The 19288-nt window shown below is 42.4% G+C and overlaps 1 protein-coding gene across 3 annotated transcripts in view; it reads left to right on the top strand.

Moving 5' to 3' along the window:
* Positions 1–7235: 7235 nt before the first annotated feature.
* Positions 7236–19288, top strand: part of Map7d2 (MAP7 domain containing 2) — a 171844-nt gene continuing 159791 nt past the window's right edge. For 2 of the 3 annotated variants that reach the window (XM_045140355.1, XM_045140356.1), the window contains exon 1: positions 7237–7411. In XM_045140355.1, coding sequence (XP_044996290.1) covers positions 7285–7411 — 127 coding nt within the window. In that variant the 5' untranslated portion in view covers positions 7237–7284. Of the gene's footprint in view, positions 7412–19288 lie in introns of all 3 variants that reach the window. The other variant, XM_045140357.1, reaches the window with a different exon arrangement.

Consider the following 19288-nt stretch of genomic DNA (forward strand, 5'->3'; position numbering starts at 1 on the left):
CAAAATCTACTTGACAATGAAACAGAAATAAGCACCAATGCCATCATAGTTAGAGACTTCAATACTACACTAACATCAATAGACAGATCATCCAAGCAGAAAATCAACAGGGAAATAATAGATCTCAACAACATCATAGATGAACTAGGCCTAATGGATATCTATAGAACTTTCCACCGCAACTGTATGGAATACACATTCTTCTCACCAGCCCATGGAACCTTCTTCAAAATTGACCATGTATTAGGCCATAAAGAATACCTTCATAAAGTCAGGAAAATTGAAGTAACTTCCTGCATCATGTCAGATCACAATGCTTTAAAGTTAGAAATTAACAACTAGAGACACATCAGGAACTCCACTAACTCCTGAAGACTAAACACCACACTTTTTATTTATTTTTATTTTTTTATTAACAACTTCCATGATTATAAAAAATACCCCATGGTAATACCCTCCCTCCCACTACTTACCCCTTTGAAACTCCACTCTACATCATAGTCCCTCCCCATTTCAATCAGTCTGTCTTTTACTTTTGATGTCATGATCTTTTCCTCCTCTTATGATGGTCTTATGCAGGTAGTGTCAGGCACTGTGAGGCCATGGATATCCAGGCCATTCTGTGTCTGGAGGGAGCATGTTGTATGGAGTCCTTCCCTTCCTTTGGCTCTTACATTCTTTCCACCACCTCTTCTGCATTAGACCCTGAGCCTTGGAAGGTGTGATACAGATATTGCAGTACTGAGCACTGTGGTCATTTCTTTCCATCACCATGATACCTTCTGAGTCATTCCAAGGTCACTGCCATCTGAAAAGATAAGATTCTCAACCAAAAGTGAGAGAAGCATTACTATAAGGGTGTGAACATTAACAGAAATGCTTACTGGGCAGTTTGATAAGCATAGCATATACATTTAGCCAGACAACAGCAGACATTACACCCCTAGGGCTCATGACTACCCTTGTTTTAAGTTTTCAGTATCAGGGATGTATTCCCTTCCCATGGCAGTTGTTTTCCCCCATAACAGATGTGCCACTACTGCACCCGTTGGCTCAGTTGTCCTGGACAGCAAAATATAAGGCTTGCAGTGTCCACTGATGATTATCTTCACTGGTGCTTTCTCTTTCTCCCATTGAACTGCATGCAGAATGGCTTCTTCCAGCTTTCTGTCAGCTGGTCAACATGGAGGAGGTTATCAGCTCAGTTCCAGCAAGATTTCCCAGTGGCCTTGCAGCCCAAGTGTATGGAGTCTTCAGCAATAGGGTCTTACCATCTATTCCTTGTGGGAAACCAAGGGCCTCAGCAATGTCCTATAATGTTTGATGGGCCTCAGGGACCTCCCTGGTCAAAACTCACTGGAAGATATCCCATCCCTGACACTGAAAATTTTCTAGCAACAACCTACAGATCCCGAGTAAACACCACACTTTTAAACAATGAATGGGTAGTGGAAGAAATCAAAAAAGAAATTGTAGAATTCCTAGAATTGAATGTTAATGAAAATATAACCTACCAAAACTTATGGGATACAATGAAGGCAGTCATTAGGGGGAAATTCATAGACCTAAATGCCTTCATTACAAAGACAGATAGATCCCAAATCAATAACCTGACTATCCCTATAAAGGTACTGGAAAAGCAAGAATAATCCAACCCAAAGAGCTCAAGACAGAAAGAAATAATCACAATTAGAGCAGAAATTAATGAATTGGAAACTAAGAAAAAAAAGTCAATGAAACAAAGAGCTGGTTCTTTGAAAAGAGAAACAAGATTGACAAACCCATGGCCAATTTGATCAAGCAAACACAGAGAGAAGTCTCCAATTAACAAAATCAGAAATGAAAAAGGAGAGAGAACAACAGAAATAAATGAAATTGGAAGAATCTTCAGGGCATATTTCCAAAACCTCTATTCCACAAAATTGAATAATCTGGAAGAATGAGATGAAATTCCTAGACACATACCACCTACCACAACTAAACTCAGAGCAGATTAATCTCCTAAACAAACCTGTGGATGGCTTCTCAGCTGAATTCTGTCAAACCTTCATTGAAGAACTAAAACCAATTTTTCTCAAACTGTTCCACATAATCAGAGACCAGGGAATTCTCCCCAACTCCTTTTATGAAGCTGGAATCACCCTAACACCAAAACCAGACAGAGGTGCAACATGGAAAGAAAACTATAGGCCTATATCCCTAATGAACTCAGATGCAAAGATCCTGAACAAAATCCTAGCAAACTGAATACAACAACACATCAAAAACATTATCCATCTTGATCAAGTAGGCTTCATCTCAGGGATGGAGGTTTGGTTCAACATACAGAAATAGATCAATGTAATACACTACATAGATAAACCTAACCATAAGAACCACTTGATCATGTCAATTGATGCAGAGAAATACACATCACTTCATGATTAAACCACTAGAAAGAATAGACATGGAGGGTTTATATCTCAACACAATAAAGGCTGTATGTAAAGCTCCTAAAGCCCAAATAATACTTAATGGGGGGAAAAAACTCAAGGAGTTCCCACTGAGATTGGGAACAACACAGGGCTGCCCACTCACCGCTGTTCTTCCATATAATACCCGAAGTACTAGTCCTAGCAATAAGACAGGAGAAAAGTATAAAAGGGATTTAGACTGGAAAGGAAGAAGTCAATTTAGCCCTATTTACAGATGACATCCTATATATACATGACCCAAAAATATCCATCTCAAAACTTCTAAAGGTGATAAATTCCATCAGCAAGGTGGCAGGATACAAAAATCTATACCCAAAAATCAGTAGCTTTTCTATATGAAAAGGACAAATATACATAGAAAGAAATTAGTGAGGCTGTCCCATTTTCAGTATTTTCCATAGCAACAACAACAAAAATACCTTGGAATAACACTAACCAAGGAAGGGAAAGACCTATGTAATGAAAACATTAAAAAAAAAAAAAACCTCAAGAAAGAAATCAAGGAGGAGTTGAGAAGATTGATGGAAAAGTCCTCCCATGCTCCTGGATAGGTAAAATTAATATTGTAGAAAATGGCAATTCTACCTAAAGCAATATACATACCAATAAAATATAATGCCAATAAAATATAATACCAATAAAAATGCCAGCACCATTCTTCACAGAGATTGAACAAAAGATCTTAAAATTCATATGGAATGGCAGAAGGCCTTGGATATCCAAACATATCCTCGGGGGGGGCACCTCCTGCAGGATCACCATACCCACTCTAAAACTATATGACAAAGTCATAATGATAAAAACAGCATGGTACTGGAATAAAAACAGTGGAACAGAATTGAAGACCCAGACTTTAGGTCAAGTAACTACAGCTGCTTGATCTTTGACAAAGGTGCCAGTAATGAAGACTGGAGAAATCATAGACTCTTCAACAAATTGTATTGGATAAATTGGATGACCATATGTAGAAAAATGAGATTAGATCCACTCATTTTGTCATACACAAAAATAAAGTCCAAATGGATTAAAAACCTCAATATAAGACCTGAAACTCTTCAACTACTGGAAGAAAAAAATAGGAAACACTCTCCATAATAAAGAACTAGGAAAAGACTTCCTGAACAAAACCCCAGTAGCCCAGGAACTTAAACCAATAGGATCTCATGAAGCTAAAAAGCTTCTGCACAGACAAAGATACCATAAGCAGAGCCAATAGATTACCCACTGAATGTGAGAAAATCTTTGCCAGCTATGCCACTGACAGAAGCCTAATATCTAGAATCTACAAAGAACTCAAAAACTAAACAATAAAATTCAAACAACCCACTCCAAAAGTGGGGCAGAGAACTAAATAGGGAGTTGTCAGAGGAAGAATTACAAATGACTGACACACACTTAAGAAAATGTTCAACATCCCTAATCATCAGGGAAATGCAAATTAAAGCATCTATAAGATTCCACCTTACCCCAGTATGGATTAAAACATTTAAAAAAATCAAATGTTGGTGAGGATATGGAGAAATAGGAACACTCATTCACTGTTGGTGCGAATGTAAGCTAGTACAGCCACTATTGAAATCAATATGGAGACTCCTAAAAAGGATGAATACAGAGTTACCAATGGACCCTGTTATTCCCTTACTGGGCGTTTACCCTAAAAGCTCCACATCTCAGTTTAGAGATATTTGCTCAACCATGTTGGTAGCTGCTCAGTTCTTAATAGCAAAAAACTGGAATCAACCCAAGTGCCCATCATTGGATGAATGGATAACCAAGATGTGGTATACTACATGATGGAATTCTGCTCAGCAGTAAGAAAAAATGATACATTGAACTTTGTGGCAAAATGGTCAAACTTGGAACAGATCATTCTAAGTGAACTCATACAATCACAGAAAGACAACCATTGCATGGTCTCACTCATCTGTGGTTCCTAACCTGGGTCAGCCTGAGCTGCTGACATATCTGAATAGCACCTTGAGGCTTGGACAATAGGGCGGGCAGGGCTTGGGGGAAGGGGAAGTGGGGGGGGGACACAAAACTTAGCCCAAGTTGAACTTGTACCATAGAATCCTATATACTGGATGTCAGACTAAAAGTTGGAACCTTCAAGAGGACCTCAGGGGTAACACCTGAATCAAAGGACCCTGGAGAGGGTGAGACTAAACCTAACCTTAGATTTCTCCTGTTTCTGTTTCTTCTCCGTCTGTTTCTTTTTAGTTTTCTCTTGGTGCTGGCCTGTAATTCCCTGTACCAGGATGTGGTCTACATCTACAATGTGATGTTGATCAGAAAGCCTTTCTAGATCTCCAAAAACAGAACAGACTTCTGTCCAAGCACTTGATTACTCACCACAGGTTAATGGTAAGACCACAGAGAGATCTGCCTGGAATCTGGAAGAGAGACAGTCCCCACACAGTTAGCCCATATAGTGCTGGAAGGTGCTATATGAGCTAGTGGGGGAAAGTAGCCAACATCTGTCCAAGCAACTCAAAGTCTAAGTGACTCAGAAGCAAAAAACCTGATATGATGCACACAGTCTGCTCATATAGTGCTGGAAGGCACTCCCAAATAAAAAGCCAACAAGACAAATATAAGAGTGTTGTGGTACTTTATGCCTCTAATCCCAGCGCTCTGGAAGCTCAGGTGGGAGGATAGACCACAGGTTCCAGTCCATCTGGGTTAGGTAGTGTGTCCCAAGACAGCCTAGGCTACTATGTGAAACTGTCCCAAAGCAAACAGGGGCTGGCTGGAGAGATGACTTAGTGGATAAAAGTGCTTGCTTACAAAGCTTGATGGCATGGGTCCAATTACGTAGTACCCACATAAAGCCAGATGCACAAACTGGCACATGCATCTGGAGTTTTGGTTTTTTGAGGTAGGGTTTCATTCCAGCCCAGGCTCACCTAGAATTCACTACGTAGTCTCAATGTGGCCTTGAACTCACAGCAATCCTACTACCTCTGCCTCCCAAGTGCTGGGATTAAAGGCGAGCACCACCATGCCCAGTTCTGGAGTTGGTTTACAATAGCAAGAGGCCTTGGCATTCGTTCTCTCTCTCTCTCTTTTTCCCTCTCTCCCTGTAAGTAAATAATTTACAAAAAAATAACTGACCAAACAAGCAAGCAAATACAAACTAAACTCTCCAAAACAAAATAATTGATATACATATATGAAAATGTCATAATGAAACCCATAATTTTGTACAAGAAATAGATGCTTAAAATAATTGGGCTGGGGGCTGGAAGGGTGGTTTAGCAGTTAAGGTGTTTGTCTGCAAAACCAAAGGACCCAGGTTTGATTCCTCAGGACCCACGTGAGCCAGATGCACAAGAGGGCACACGGGTCTGGAGTTTGTTTGCAGTTCCTGGAGCCCTGGTGTGCCCATTCTCTCTCTCCCTCTCTTTCTGTCTGTCAAATAAATAAATTAAAGTAAAATATTAAGTCTTTCATGGTGGCGCCATGCCTTTAGTCCCAGCACTTGGAAGGCAGAGGTAGGTGGGTTACCATGAGTTCAAAGCCACCCTATGACTACATAGTGAATTCCAGGTCAGCCTGGACTAGAGCCAGACTCTACCTCGAAAAACCAAAACATAAAATAAATAAAATATTTTCAAAAATAATTAGGCTGGGCATGGTGGTGCATGCCTTTAAATCCCAACACTCGGGAGGCAGAGGTAGGATGACTTCTGTGAGTTTGTGGCCAGCCTGAGTCTACATAGTGATTTTTGGGTCAGCCTGGGCTAGAACAAGGCCCTACAAAAAAAAAAAAAAAACACCAAGAAAGTAAAATAAAATAAAAGAATTGGCCTGGCCATGGTGGCACACACCTTTATAATCCCAGCACTTGGGGGACCAAAGTAGGAAGATCGCTTTGAGTTTGAGGCCAGTCTGAAACTACATAGTGAATTCCAGGAATCAAAAAAGTCAAGACACCACAAAAAAAAAAAAAAAAAAAAAAAAAAAAAGAAGCTAACTTGCTAAGGGGATGAAGCCCTAAGGCCTTATGGTTTCTGCACAGAATGCACGAACTTAATTGGTGCCCATCTGAAGCTGCAGTTAGGAAATTTATCCAAAGTAAAGGTGTGCGTGTTGCGTGAGCATATGTATGCACATAGTAGGTGTGCAGAGTTCGTGAAAAAGTACATTCTACATACATGCTTGAAATGTGTGTACTCCGGTGCGTTTACATTGAACATGCATTTTGCCTGTAAAAACTATAAATATATGTGCCCGTATACCACTTATGGTCTGTGTGTAAGGATCTTAGATCTTTTTTTTTTTTTTAGTTTTTTTTTTTTTTTTTTTTTTTTTTTTTTTTTTTTTTTTTTTTAGTTTTGTTATACTTTTGTTTGAGAGCGAGAGAAGAGGCGCCCACCAAGGCCTTTGGTCCCTACAAATGAACTCCAGGCACAGGTGCCACTTTGAGCATCTGGGTTTACTTGGGTACTGAGGAATGGAACCGACCAACAGGCTTGGCAAGCACGCTACTGTAACTGCTGAGCCATCTTCCCAGCCCCGGTGTGTAAGGATTTGTGCGCAATCTGTGACAAAAGTGTTGTGCTTATTACATACGCACGCTATGCGTAGGCAGTGCAAACCGTGGCGCGCATCGCAGGGACACATTAAATGCTCGCTGGGTGTGAACTGGCACTCCTGCAAATGCGCAAGGTTTCCGTTAGACGCGCGCCTAGGCGGTGTGAGGACTGCGCGCCTTGTGAGGACTCCTGCGCATGCGGACGCGCGAGCTGGTGTGGTGCGGCACTACTGGCTGTACCGTGGAGTGCGCCTGTGCGGCCGGCGCATCCCGATGGAGCGCAGTGGTGGTATTGGAGCCGGAGGCGGGTCAGAAGGGGCTGCTCGGGGCCCTCCACCCGGGGGGAAAACGACCGATTCGGGTGCTGTGAGGACTTCACAATCCACCTACCGCTCTGCAGGTAACTAATCCCTCAGAGTGTCGGGGCGCGGGTGGGCTTCGGACCTCTGGGGGCTGGCTCGGGCCGGCCGTACCTGGTGGGGGTGGGGCGCAGTACGGAGCTCTGGTAAACGCCCTTGCTTGTGCCTGGAGTCAACCGGATGCGGAGTCTCTGAGGCCGCGTCCCCCTCGCTTAGCGGATGACAAGGTCCCCTTCCCGGTTGGCCTGGGTGAGTGGACGCGTTTGGGGGCTGCTAAGCGATGATAGCAATTTGTTTGCGAACGGAGGTTCCTGGGGCCCGAACTTGGTGCCGGAGGGGGCTTCTGGGAGGCCGACTCTGCGGGTGAGAGGCACGGACCTAAAAGGTACATTCCGGGCATTCACCTGGGACTGCGCAACTGCCCTAAGCGTCTGCCTTCCTAGCCTGGAAAACGCACCCCAGCGTTTTCCGCAGCCCACGACCAAGGACGCCCAGCTTTGCGGCTTTTGGTGTTTCTAGGGCAAAACCGGTGTGTGGCACACCTGCAGCGGACGAGGGAGACGATGGAGGGCTCAGTGACCCCCGCTGCCAAAATGTGCTCACTGAGGTCTAGGTTATGCTGCCCAGACTCTCTGTGGCCCCTCACATGGCAACATGGCAAATGTGTCTTCCAGCCCAGGAGGCTGCAGCTGAGAAACACGGGGTGCTCATCCCCATACTGGATGCCCAAGAGGATAATATAAGGACATTGGGAAGAATTTGATAAGTCTTGCGTCGTTAGGTGATAACCTTCTGTAATGTGACTGAAGGTAGTGCAGTACGTAACCTGAAAAATGATTTCCTATTTTTCATGGCATTGCCTTTTTTTTTAAAGCTAATAATGTGAGCTATTTTTTTAAAACTGCAGTTTAAAATGCCCACAAAGCCTTTGTATGGCTTGGTGAATTAGCATATCTTGAGGACATGAGTGTTTTATATAAGGTAGAGTGGGAGAAGGAAACATCAAAAGAAGTGGTGTTTGGACATTTTTATTGTTTTGACACAGGACCTTTCTATGCAGCCCATGCTGGCCTGAACCCGTGCAGTCCTGTATGCTACCATGCCCAGCTTATAACTGTTCTTTTAAAAAATATTTTAAATTTTATTTATTTATGTGTGTGTGTAAGAGAGAGAGAGAATGGTTACACCAGGGTCTCTAGCTGCTGCAAACAAACTGCAGATCCACGTGCCACCTTGTGCATCTGGCTTAGGTGGGCTCCTGGGGAATGAAACCTGCATCCTTTGGCTTTACAGGCAGTGCCTTAACCACAAAGCCATCTCTCCAGCCCCATAACTGTTCTTTTACTCACTTAAATCCCAGCACTCTGGAGGCGGAGGTAGGAGGATCCCTGTGAGTTCGAGGCCACCCTGACACTACATAGTGAATTCCAGGTCAGCCTGGCTTGGAGCAAAACCCTACCTCGAAAAAACAAGACAAAACAAATCATGCTTTCCATTTGGAGGAGAGGGTAGCATTTTTCGATTGGGCCTTCTGTTTTACCATTCCTAGAAGAGAGGGTGTAGCTAAAATTATTTCCAGTTTGTGTTTTTATCATGCTTTTATTAAACTTAGAACTTGATAAAAATTAAAGGGTAGTGATGTAAGTACCTTTTAAACCTGTACTTCTACCTTCATCTTTTTTTTTTTTTTTTTTTTTTTGGTTTTTTGAGGTAGGGTCTTGCTGTAGCTCAGGCTGACCTGGAATTCACTATGTAGTCTCAGGGTGGTCTCAATCTCACAGTGATCCTCCTACCTCCGCCACCCTAGTGCTGGGATTAAAGGTGTGTGCCACCATGCCCGGCCTTATCTTCATCATTTTTGCTTGACAAACTCGCACTACATTTGGTTGAGAAGTAACCAAAACCTACACACTATAACTGGCCCTGGAGACCCTGCTCAGAAAATGAAGGTTGTTTTTATTTGGGTGAAGGTTTAAATAATAGGCTATTTAGATGTTTCTTGTAATAATGAGAGACTGCTTCCATTATAGTTGGGTGTCTTTTTAAATCTGGGATTTTAATTTACTTAAAGGAATTTGAAGGGGGAATCTTTTTTTTTTTCATTGCTCTGTTGCTATGACGACACTACTTTATTTTGAAGTCCTAAAAGTAATTTTATATAACCTACACAGAACATTTGGAGGATTGCTCTGGCAACATTCTTGCTTGATAGCTGTATGAAAGAGAACAATTAAGACCTTGTAGCTTTATTTTAAGGGGGAATTCTTATTGCATGTCTGTGGCATGTGTGATGGGAGTCTTACTATATAACCCAGGCTGGCCTTGAACCCTTGGCCCTCCTGCCTCAGTTCTCCATGTAGCTGGGGATACAGGATACACACCCACATGCCCAGCTAAAGGGGGAATTTTTTCTTTTTGCATGTGGATTTGTGTATGGTATACATACATGTTCATATATGTATAGGCATACATGTGCAGGTGCACATGGATGTGCAGGTGGAGGCCAGAAGTTGATATCAAGTTCCATCTTCAGTTGTTCTCCATCTTATTTACTGAGGCACGATCTCTCACTGAACCCAGAGCTCACTGGTTCAGCTAGTTTATCTAGCCAGCTTGCCTTGGGGATCTGCTTGTCTCTGCCTCCCAAGCATGGGGATTATAGGCATGTTGCCACCACAATTGGCATTTACATGGGTGCTGGGTATCTGAACTCAGGTCCTCATGCTTGTGTTCAGCTAGTTTAGCCAGCTTGCCTTGGGGATCTGCTTGTCTCTGCCTCTCAAGCATGGGGATTATAGGCATGTTGCCACCACAATTGGCACTTACATGGGTGCTGGGTATCTGAACTCAGGTCCTCACGCTTGTGCAGCAAGCACTTTGCTGATTGAATCATTGCCCTAGCCTAAAATTGTTTATAGTCTTTTTTTTGGGGGGGTGTTTTAAGGTAGGGTCTCACTCTAGTCCAGGCTGACCTGAAATTCACTATGTAGTCTCAGGGTGGCCTCGAACTCATGGTGATCCTCCTACCTCTGCCTCCTGAGTTCTGGGATTAAAGGTGTGTGCTACCACACTCAACAGTCTTTAATTTTTTATTATTAAATATATTTATTGAGGCAAACACAGAACCAAGGGAAGGAAAATGAATATACCCATGTGGTCTGAGAGCCCATAGGAAAACCATAGAGAGGACAGAAAAGAAAGTACAATGAACTCCTGCCATGTGGAGGGCAAAGGGGGGTAAAGAACCCATGTGGAAAGTGATTAGGGGGTTAGAGACTAGGGTGTTCTCTCCTCTTCTCAGCCTAGCTGGGTAAACTCACCAGAACTTGAAGGTTTTCAAGTGGTCAGGCAGCCCAGAGCTAATTTTTAATTTAAAATGTTTTATATATAAAATAATGGGTTATATTATGACATTTTATATATGTGTATCATTGTAATTACCTCATATCTGTCTGCCATTACTCTCTCATCTCCCCTCGCCTTTTCCCTGGTCACCTTCCTTCCTTCAAATAGTCCCTCTATGATTTCATGTCTCATGTATATATTTAATATAACTTAAGAGAGAAAACATGCAACATTAATCATCTCCTTAAACAGGAATTCTTTTTTACTTATCTTTGTTTTTCTTTCCCTTTCCTATCTTTGTTATTGTTGTTTGTTTTTCGAGTTAAGGTCTCACTCTAGCCCAGGCTGACCTGGAATTCACTCTGTAGTCTCAGGGTGGCCTTGAACTCCTGGGTGCTGGGACTTAAAGGCGTGCACCATCACTCCCAGCATTTATTTTATTTTATTTTTTAAATTTTATTTATTTATTTATTTGAGAGCGACAGACACAGAGAGAAAGACAGATAGAGGGAGAGAGAGAATGGGCGCGCCAGGGCATCCAGCCTCTGCAAACGAACTCCAGACGTGTGCGCCCCCTTGTGCATCTGGCCAACATGGGACCTGGGGAACCGAGCCTCGAACCGGGGTCCTTAGGCTTCACAGGCAAGCGCTTAACTGCTAAGCCATCTCTCCAGCCCGCATTTATTTTTTGACACAAACTCTGGAACCCATATGTAACTCAGGATGACTTTGAACTGGTAGTGATATTGATACTCCTGCCTCAGGCTTGATTTTTCTTTTTTATAAAAAATATTTATTTACTTGTGAGAGAGAGAGAGGAAGAGAAACAGAATGGGCACACCAGGGTCTCTAGCCACTGCAAACAAACTCCAGATGCATGTCCCACCTCGTGTATCTGGCTTTCCGTGAGTACTGGGGAATCAAACCTGGGTCCTTTGGCTTTGCAGGCAAGTGCCTTAGCTGCTAAGCCATATCTCCAGCCCTGCCTCAGGCTTTTGAGTGCTGAGATTACAGGCATGGGCCACCACATCTGGTTTCCTGGGGGTGGGAGAGTCACGAATATACTTGTTGTAAAATCATTGAATACATTGTACTGATAAGACTAGCTTAGAGGCTGGAGATATAGCTCGGTGATGGAATGAGTGCCTAGCATTTTTTGAAGCCCTGGCTTCAATCTCCAGTACTTAAAAGGAATTTTTTTTTATTACTGTACTATTCACGATAACTAGAAAATGGAGCCAACCTACATGTCCACCAACAGATGAATGAATCAGGGTATGTTGGTGCATGCCTGTGATCTCAGCACTTGGGGAGATGGGTGCTGAATGATCAAACTACATAGGGAACTCAAAGCCACCCAGGGCTACATGAGACCCTGTCTCAAAAATCAAAAACAAACAAAACTCTCAAAAGCCATAGATGCATAACAAAACTGTGGTACATACATACAATGGAATTTAATTCAGCTGTATAGAAAATGAAATCACACTTGAAGAAAAGTATATGGATGACAAATACATTTTTTATCATGCAGATTCTAGATTTAGTTTTAAAAATGTATTTGGTGTATGAGAATGTGAGTGCAGGCAGGCATGTACCACAACACATGTGTAGAGATCAGGATCAGAGGACAATTTTTGAGTAGGTTTGGAGACAAGGTCTCATTGTTCACTGCTATTTCCACAAACTTCTTGGAAATTGTGTCTGTCTTCCTTTTCAGCATAAGTGCACTGGGAATACAGAAGCCTGTCATAGCTTCTGACTTCTATATGTGGTCTGGGGATCCAAACTCAGATACTCAGAGTTTGAGGCCCAGCATTTTATCTATTGAGGGCCCAGACCCTAGATTTAAATTTGTGTGTGTGTGTGCACGCGCGTGCGTGCGCGTGTGTGCATGTGCGTGCACAAACACATATGTGGAGGCCAGAGATTGATATTAGGTGTCTTCTCAATTTCTCTTCATTTTGCTTGTTTTTGTTTTGTTTTGTTTTTTCAAGGTAGGAATTCATTATGTAGTCTCAGGGTATCCTCAAATTCATAGCAGTCCTACCTTTGCCTCCTGAGTGCTTGAATTCAAGGCATGTGCCACTGTAGCCAGATCTCCACTTAACTTTTTAAAATTTTATTTATTTGACAAAGAGAGAGAGAAAGTGGCAGAGAACACACCAGGGCCTTCAACCACTGCAAATGAATCCAGATGTATACACCACCCTGTACATCTGGCTTACGTGGGTCTTGGGGCATTGAACCTGGGTCCTTTGGCTTCAAAGGCAATTTCCTTAACCACTAAGCCATTTCTGTAGTCCCCACTTCATTTTTTGTTTGTTTTGTTTTGGTGTTTCAAGGTAGGGTCTCACTCTAGCTCAGGCTGATCTGGAATTCACTATGTAGTCGCAGGGTGGCCTCAAACTCACGGTGATCCTCCTACCTCTGCCTCCCGAGTGTTGGGATTAAAGGTGTGCACCACCACGCCTGGCCTCACTTCATTTTATTTTCAATTTTTTTGTTTATTTTTATTTATTTGAGAGCAACAGACAGAGAGAGAAAGAGGCAGAGAGAGAGAGAATGGGCACGCCAGGGCCTTCAGCCACTGCAAACAAACTCCAGACACGTGCGCCCCCTTGTGCATCTGGCTAACGTGGGTCCTGGGGAATTGATCTTCGAACCGGGGTCTTTAGGCTTCACAGGCAAGTGCTTAACTGCTAAGCCATCTCTCCAGCCCCCACTTCATTTTTTGAGACAAGGTTTCTCACTGATCCTGGAGCTCCCATATTTGGCTAAACTAACTGGCCACCAAGCCCCAGGGATCCTTCTGACTACCTTCCCAGTGCTGGCTGTGCTATTGCACCCAGATTTTCTTCCTTTTCTTTTTTTTTTTTGAGACTCCCCCCCAATACTTGGATGTATCTTTTTTAATATTTTATTTATTTGAGAGAGAAAGAAGCAGAGAAAGAGGCAAATAGAGAGAGAATGAGCATGCCAGAACCTCCAGCCACTGCAAACAAACTCCAGACATTATGTGCCACCTTGTGTTTCTGGTTTATGTGGATCCTGGAGAATCAAACTTGGGTCCTTTGGCTTTGCACACAAGCACCTTAACTGCTAATGCCATCTATCCAGCCTCAGCTTTTTTTTTAAGGCAAGGTCTCACTCTAGCCCAGGCTGTCCAGGAACTCACTCTGTAGTCCTAGGCTGGCCTCAAACTCATAGTGATCCTACCTCTGCCTTTCAAGTGCTAGGATTAAAGGCGTGTACCACCACGCCCAGCTCCCAGCTTTTTATTTGTTTATCTATTTGTGTATGTGTGTGAGAGAGAGGGATGAGAGAATGGTGTGCTAGGGCGTCCAGCCACTGCACACGAACTCCAGAAGTATGCGCACCATGTGCACCTGGCTTACATGGGTTCTGGAGAATTGAACCTGGATCCTCAGGTTTCTCAGGCAAGTGCCTTAACCACTAAGCCATCTATCCAGCCCTCCCAGCTTTTTAAAAACATAGGTGTGGGGATCTGAACTCAGGTCCTCATGTTTGTGCAACAAACACTTTGCCTACTGAATCATCCCCCGCAAGCCAAAGATTTAATCTTTTATGCATCTAGAGTTTGTTTGCAGTGGCTAGAGGCCCTGGTGTACCCGATATCTCCTTCTGTCTTTCCCATCCCCTCTCCTTTGCTTTCCCTCTTTCTCTCTCTCTCTCTCTCACATAAATGATAAAATATTTTATAAAGAAATTGGAAATATAAGCAAAAATGAAATTTCTAAAATTGTTTCAGTTCTTTATTCACACACCCAAAAATATTGTAAACCCAAACCATGCTATCAGTGGTTATCTCTGGAAAAAAAAATTGGAAAGAATGGGGAGACTTGTGAATAAAATTAACTTGTAAGTGCATTAAGGTTGGTGTGATAAAGCTGGAATGTTTGGTTTAGCTTCCAGATGGTACTACCATTTGTGCTTGGAGCCAGTGATGGTATGTACTTAGAAAATGTCATCTTTACCTCACAGCAACTGTCATTAACTGCACAATATTCTGCCCATCAATATGTTATCATGGATGATGAAGGAAATAAAAAATGCCATCAAAATAGTTAGCATTAGTTGGAATGAAGAAGGGGTTCCGTGGAAGGGGTATGGGAGGGGGGAGTTTAAAAGAATTCTTTTTCAAAATTACATTTATTTGTTTATATCATTATAATTCTTAGGATTGAACCCAGGCCCTTGTTCATGATAGGCAAGCACAGTATCACTGGACTATACCCTCAGACTTAAAGTTGCTTAAAACTAGTCTTGGTAAGCCAGACTCAGAAAGACAATTACCTCATGTTTTCTTACATATATGGAAGCTAGATTTTTTTTTTTTTTAGTGAGTTGGGAAGATGGCTCACTGGTTAAATGTACTTGCTTGCAAAACCTGGCAACATAAGATGGAAGAAAAAAAGTGATGAAAGTATCTGGAGGCTTATTTGCAACGGCAAGAGGCCCTAGTGTGCCTATACACACACATGTTCAAAGAAAGAAAAAAAAAAGAAAGGACTGCTGGGTGTGGTGACACATGCCTTTAATCCCAGCACTCGGGAGACAGAAGTAGGAGGATTGCCATGAGTTCAAGGCCACCCTCAGAATACAGAGTGAATTCCAAGTCAGCCTGGGCTAGAGTGAGATCATACCTCAGGGGCGGGGTTAAGAAAGGAAAGCTGGGTGTGGTGATGCACACCTTTAATCCCAGCACTTGGGAAGCAGAAGTAGGAGGACGATCATGAGTTCAAGACCACCCTGAGATTACATAGTGAATTCCAGGTCAGCCTGAGCTAGAGTGAGGCCCTACCTCAAAAAAAAAAAAAAAAAAAAAAAGAGAGAGAGAGACAGAGAGGGGGACCAAAAGAAGTAATCAGGAGATTATGATCAAAATATATTATATAAGCCTGGAGAGAGAGATGGGTTGGCGGTTAAGGCACTTGCCTGTGAAGCCTAAGATCACATGTTCGATTCTCCAGGTCCCACATAGCCAGACACATGACACAAGAGTGCAATGTCTCATGTGCACACAGGGGGGTGTACACATCTGGAGTTCATTCACAGTGACTGAAGATCCCTGGCGTGCCCATTCTCTCTGTCTTTCTTTCTCTGCCTCTCTTTCAGAAAAATAATTTAAAAAATATATGTATGTATGTGAAAATTGTCCATAAAAAGGCTTAAGAGAAAGTAATGTAGCTGGTTTACCATTAAGAATTCAATAAATTTCAGCTACCCTTAAAAAATAAATCTGGGGCTGGAGAGATGGCTTAGCAGTTAAGGTCCTTGCTTTCAAAGCCTAAAGACCCAGGTTCAATTCCCCAGAACCCATGTCAGCCAGATGGACATGGTGATGCATGCATCTGGAGTTTGTTTGCAGTGGCTAAAGGCCCTGTCATGCCCATTCTCTCTTTCTCTAAATAAATAGATAAATATATAAAGTTTAAAAAAAATTGGTCTATCTCAAGCCAAAAATAGAAATAAGAAAGAAAGCAAATGAATCTTGGTGGATAATGTTGTGCCCACAAGCCATAGATTGTTATTAGAAAATTCTAAAGCCAGCAGTGGAATACCCTCCAACAAATTGTTGGCCAGGGAAGTCTCTGGTGCCCCCAAAACATTATAGACTATCTCAAAGGGTCTTGGTTTCCAACTACAACTAGATGGTAAGGAACTATTGCAGAAGATTTCATATGATTGGGTCCCTGAGAAATCAAGCTGGAGCTGAGCTGGAAGCCCTCCTCTCTGTTGACTAGCTGTCAGGATGCTGGAAAAACCTATGCAGCCTGTTGGAAAAGTTATCAATGCTGTTAACTATCAATGGAACCTGCAAGCTTTTATGGCTGGTAAATAAAGCCAAAGGTACAATGTTGTGATGGTGGCATGTCTGTTAGACTCAAGACTCATTCCATGGGAAGGAATTCATGCCTGGTACTGGAAACCCAATACTGTGGTTTGGGAGGTCATAAGCCCTGGAGAGTAAGACTATTACTCTTGCTAAATGAATATATTATGCCCACCATATTGTCCTCTAAAGACTTATGTTTATGCCCATATGTTAATATCACTTTTGGTTAAAGTAACTTCTTTTTTTCTGATGGTGGTGTCCACTGGGGTGACTCAAAATTCGCTAAAGTGCTGAGAAGTGGCAGTGGAATGTTCAGCACTTAATGAGACTTCTCTCTCTATCATATCCACCAAGGCTTAGGGACCATTGCAGAACAGGTGCCAGTAGGAGCCAAAGGAAGGGTAGAAGTGCTTACAATACTGTCTTCTGGATACACCTTGATATTCATGACATCACAGTGACTGATACTTCCTACACAAGATTTGCTTAATAGGAGAAAAAAAATGATGACATCAAAATATAAAGAAGGGGGCTGGAGAGATGGCCTACAAAGCCAAAGGATCACAGTTCTATTCTCCAGGACCCATGTAAGCCAAATGCAAAAGGGGGTGCATGCATCTGGAGTTCGTTTGCAGTGGCTGGAGGCTCTGGTGTGCCCATTCTCTCCTTCTCTCTGTCTCTCTCTTTCTCTCTCTCTGCCTCTTTCTCTCAAATAAATAAGTAAATAAAATATATTTAAAATATATAAAGAAGGGTTTCAGTGGAGAGGGTATTTGGGAAGGTGCTGTATTGTTTATATTTATGGACGTTGTCAATCAAAAAGTTAAAAAAGAATGAAATTAGAAGGGAGACTATTTTGAAAGAGAAAAGAGACCAATGAGAGGGCAAGCAGTGGGGTGGTGGTGGGGGGTCAAGAGAGAGGGTAATGGTAGGTAATTATATCAATGTACAGTGTTTACAGTGGTATACATGGAAATGCCGTAATGAAAAAATTCCTGCTGTCCAGCTGGGCACAATGGCACATGCCTGTAATTCCAATACAGGAGGGGAGACAGACAGTGACACAACTATTGTTGAATACTGCTTGGATTTAGGAAGAGCAGGTTCAGCTTGTATATGCATATTGACACCTGGCAGGCTCTTTTGTTGTTGGTTTGAGACAAGGTCTCATGTAGCCTTGGCTGGCCCCTGACTTGCTACTTAGCTGAGGCTGCCTCTGAACGCCTCATCCTCCTGCTTCTACCTCCTAAGTGCTGACTTTATAGGTGTATGCCACCACATCCTACTTCTAATGTGCCTTTGGGAGTAGGATAGACTACCAAGTGCAAATGTAGAGACACAAAGTTATTTGGGTAGGGCTTCTGGTTGGTTTAGTGACAGTAGTATGGGGCTTGGATTTTTCAAGGCTTTAGGGAAAACTACTGAAAGTCTTTTGGTCAGCCATTTCTCTTCTTATATTGACCCTCTTGATTGAACTTGGTGAGGAATGCTTCCTCCACCTTCCTATGTTCTTTGTCTAGGCCAGAAAAGAAGGCAATATAAAACAGTAACAGGAGAAAAGTCACATTTAGTTAATGTGCACAGGAATCACTTAAAATGTGAGGCCTAAGAAAGGCCAGATGATTGAAGTTCATATAGCATCTAGAGCTACAGAAGGGAGTAGAGGCTTGGAACTTCTGAGAGTAGTAGTGGAAATACAAGTTATGAGAGGGTGAGGGGAGGATATATATGGTGAGGGAGGATATATGGCTTGTTATGCAGATGCATTTTTTTCAGGTAAGAAAAGTTCTCAGGACAGCCCACTTGTTATTTACTTATTTATTTTTTTTAAAATTTTACTCTAGCCCAGGCTGGCCTGGAACTATGATAGCCCAGGCAGTCTTAGCCTTCCAAGTTCCAAGATGTGAGTCACAATGCCTGGCTCAGATACTTTATTCATATAGATTATATATAGGTACAACTTTTTTTTTTTTTTTTTTTTTTTTTTTTTTTTAAAAATGAACACCTTTCTGTAACTACTCTTGTGTCTTAACTTTCTAAACAGTTTTTCAGAATATGCAGCTCGAAATATGCCAAAGGAATCTATTTTGGAGTGCTATATTCTAGTCTTTCATGTTCATTTTTTTTTTGGTGGGGCGGATTGCTGGGAATCAGTCTCAGAGCCTCAAAAATGTTAAACAAAGCTTAGTGTGGTGGTGGTCGCCTTTAATCCCAACTCAAGAAGCAGAAGTAGGAGGATTGGAGGACCATTGTGAGTTTGAGGCCAGCCTCTAACTGCAAAGTTGCAGGTCAGCCTAGGCTAGAGTGAGATCCTACTTGGAAAAAACAAACAAGAAAAGAACGCTAAACAAACTATCTCTGAGCTGTACCATTAGCCCTTTCTTTTCTTTTCTTCTTGTTGTTTGAGGTACAGTCTCACTCTAGCCCAGGCTGACCTCAAACTCACAGCAGTCCTCCTATCTCTGCCTCACCAGTGCTAGGATTAAAGGCTTGGGCCACTGTCAACACAACTGGCTTTTTGTTACTATTTTTTAAATTACTTTTATTTATTTGAAGCAAAGAGAGTTAGAACAAAGGCAGAGAAACTGGGTATGCTAGGGCCTCCAGTGCCTGCAAATCAATTCCAGATGCATGTGTCACTTTGTACATCTGACTTTAGTGGATGTTGGGAAATCAAACCTGGGTCATGAGGTTTTTCAGGCAAGTGCCTTAA

Source organism: Jaculus jaculus, chromosome X, assembly GCF_020740685.1.
Source record: "Jaculus jaculus isolate mJacJac1 chromosome X, mJacJac1.mat.Y.cur, whole genome shotgun sequence".
Lineage (NCBI taxonomy): Eukaryota > Metazoa > Chordata > Mammalia > Rodentia > Dipodidae > Jaculus > Jaculus jaculus.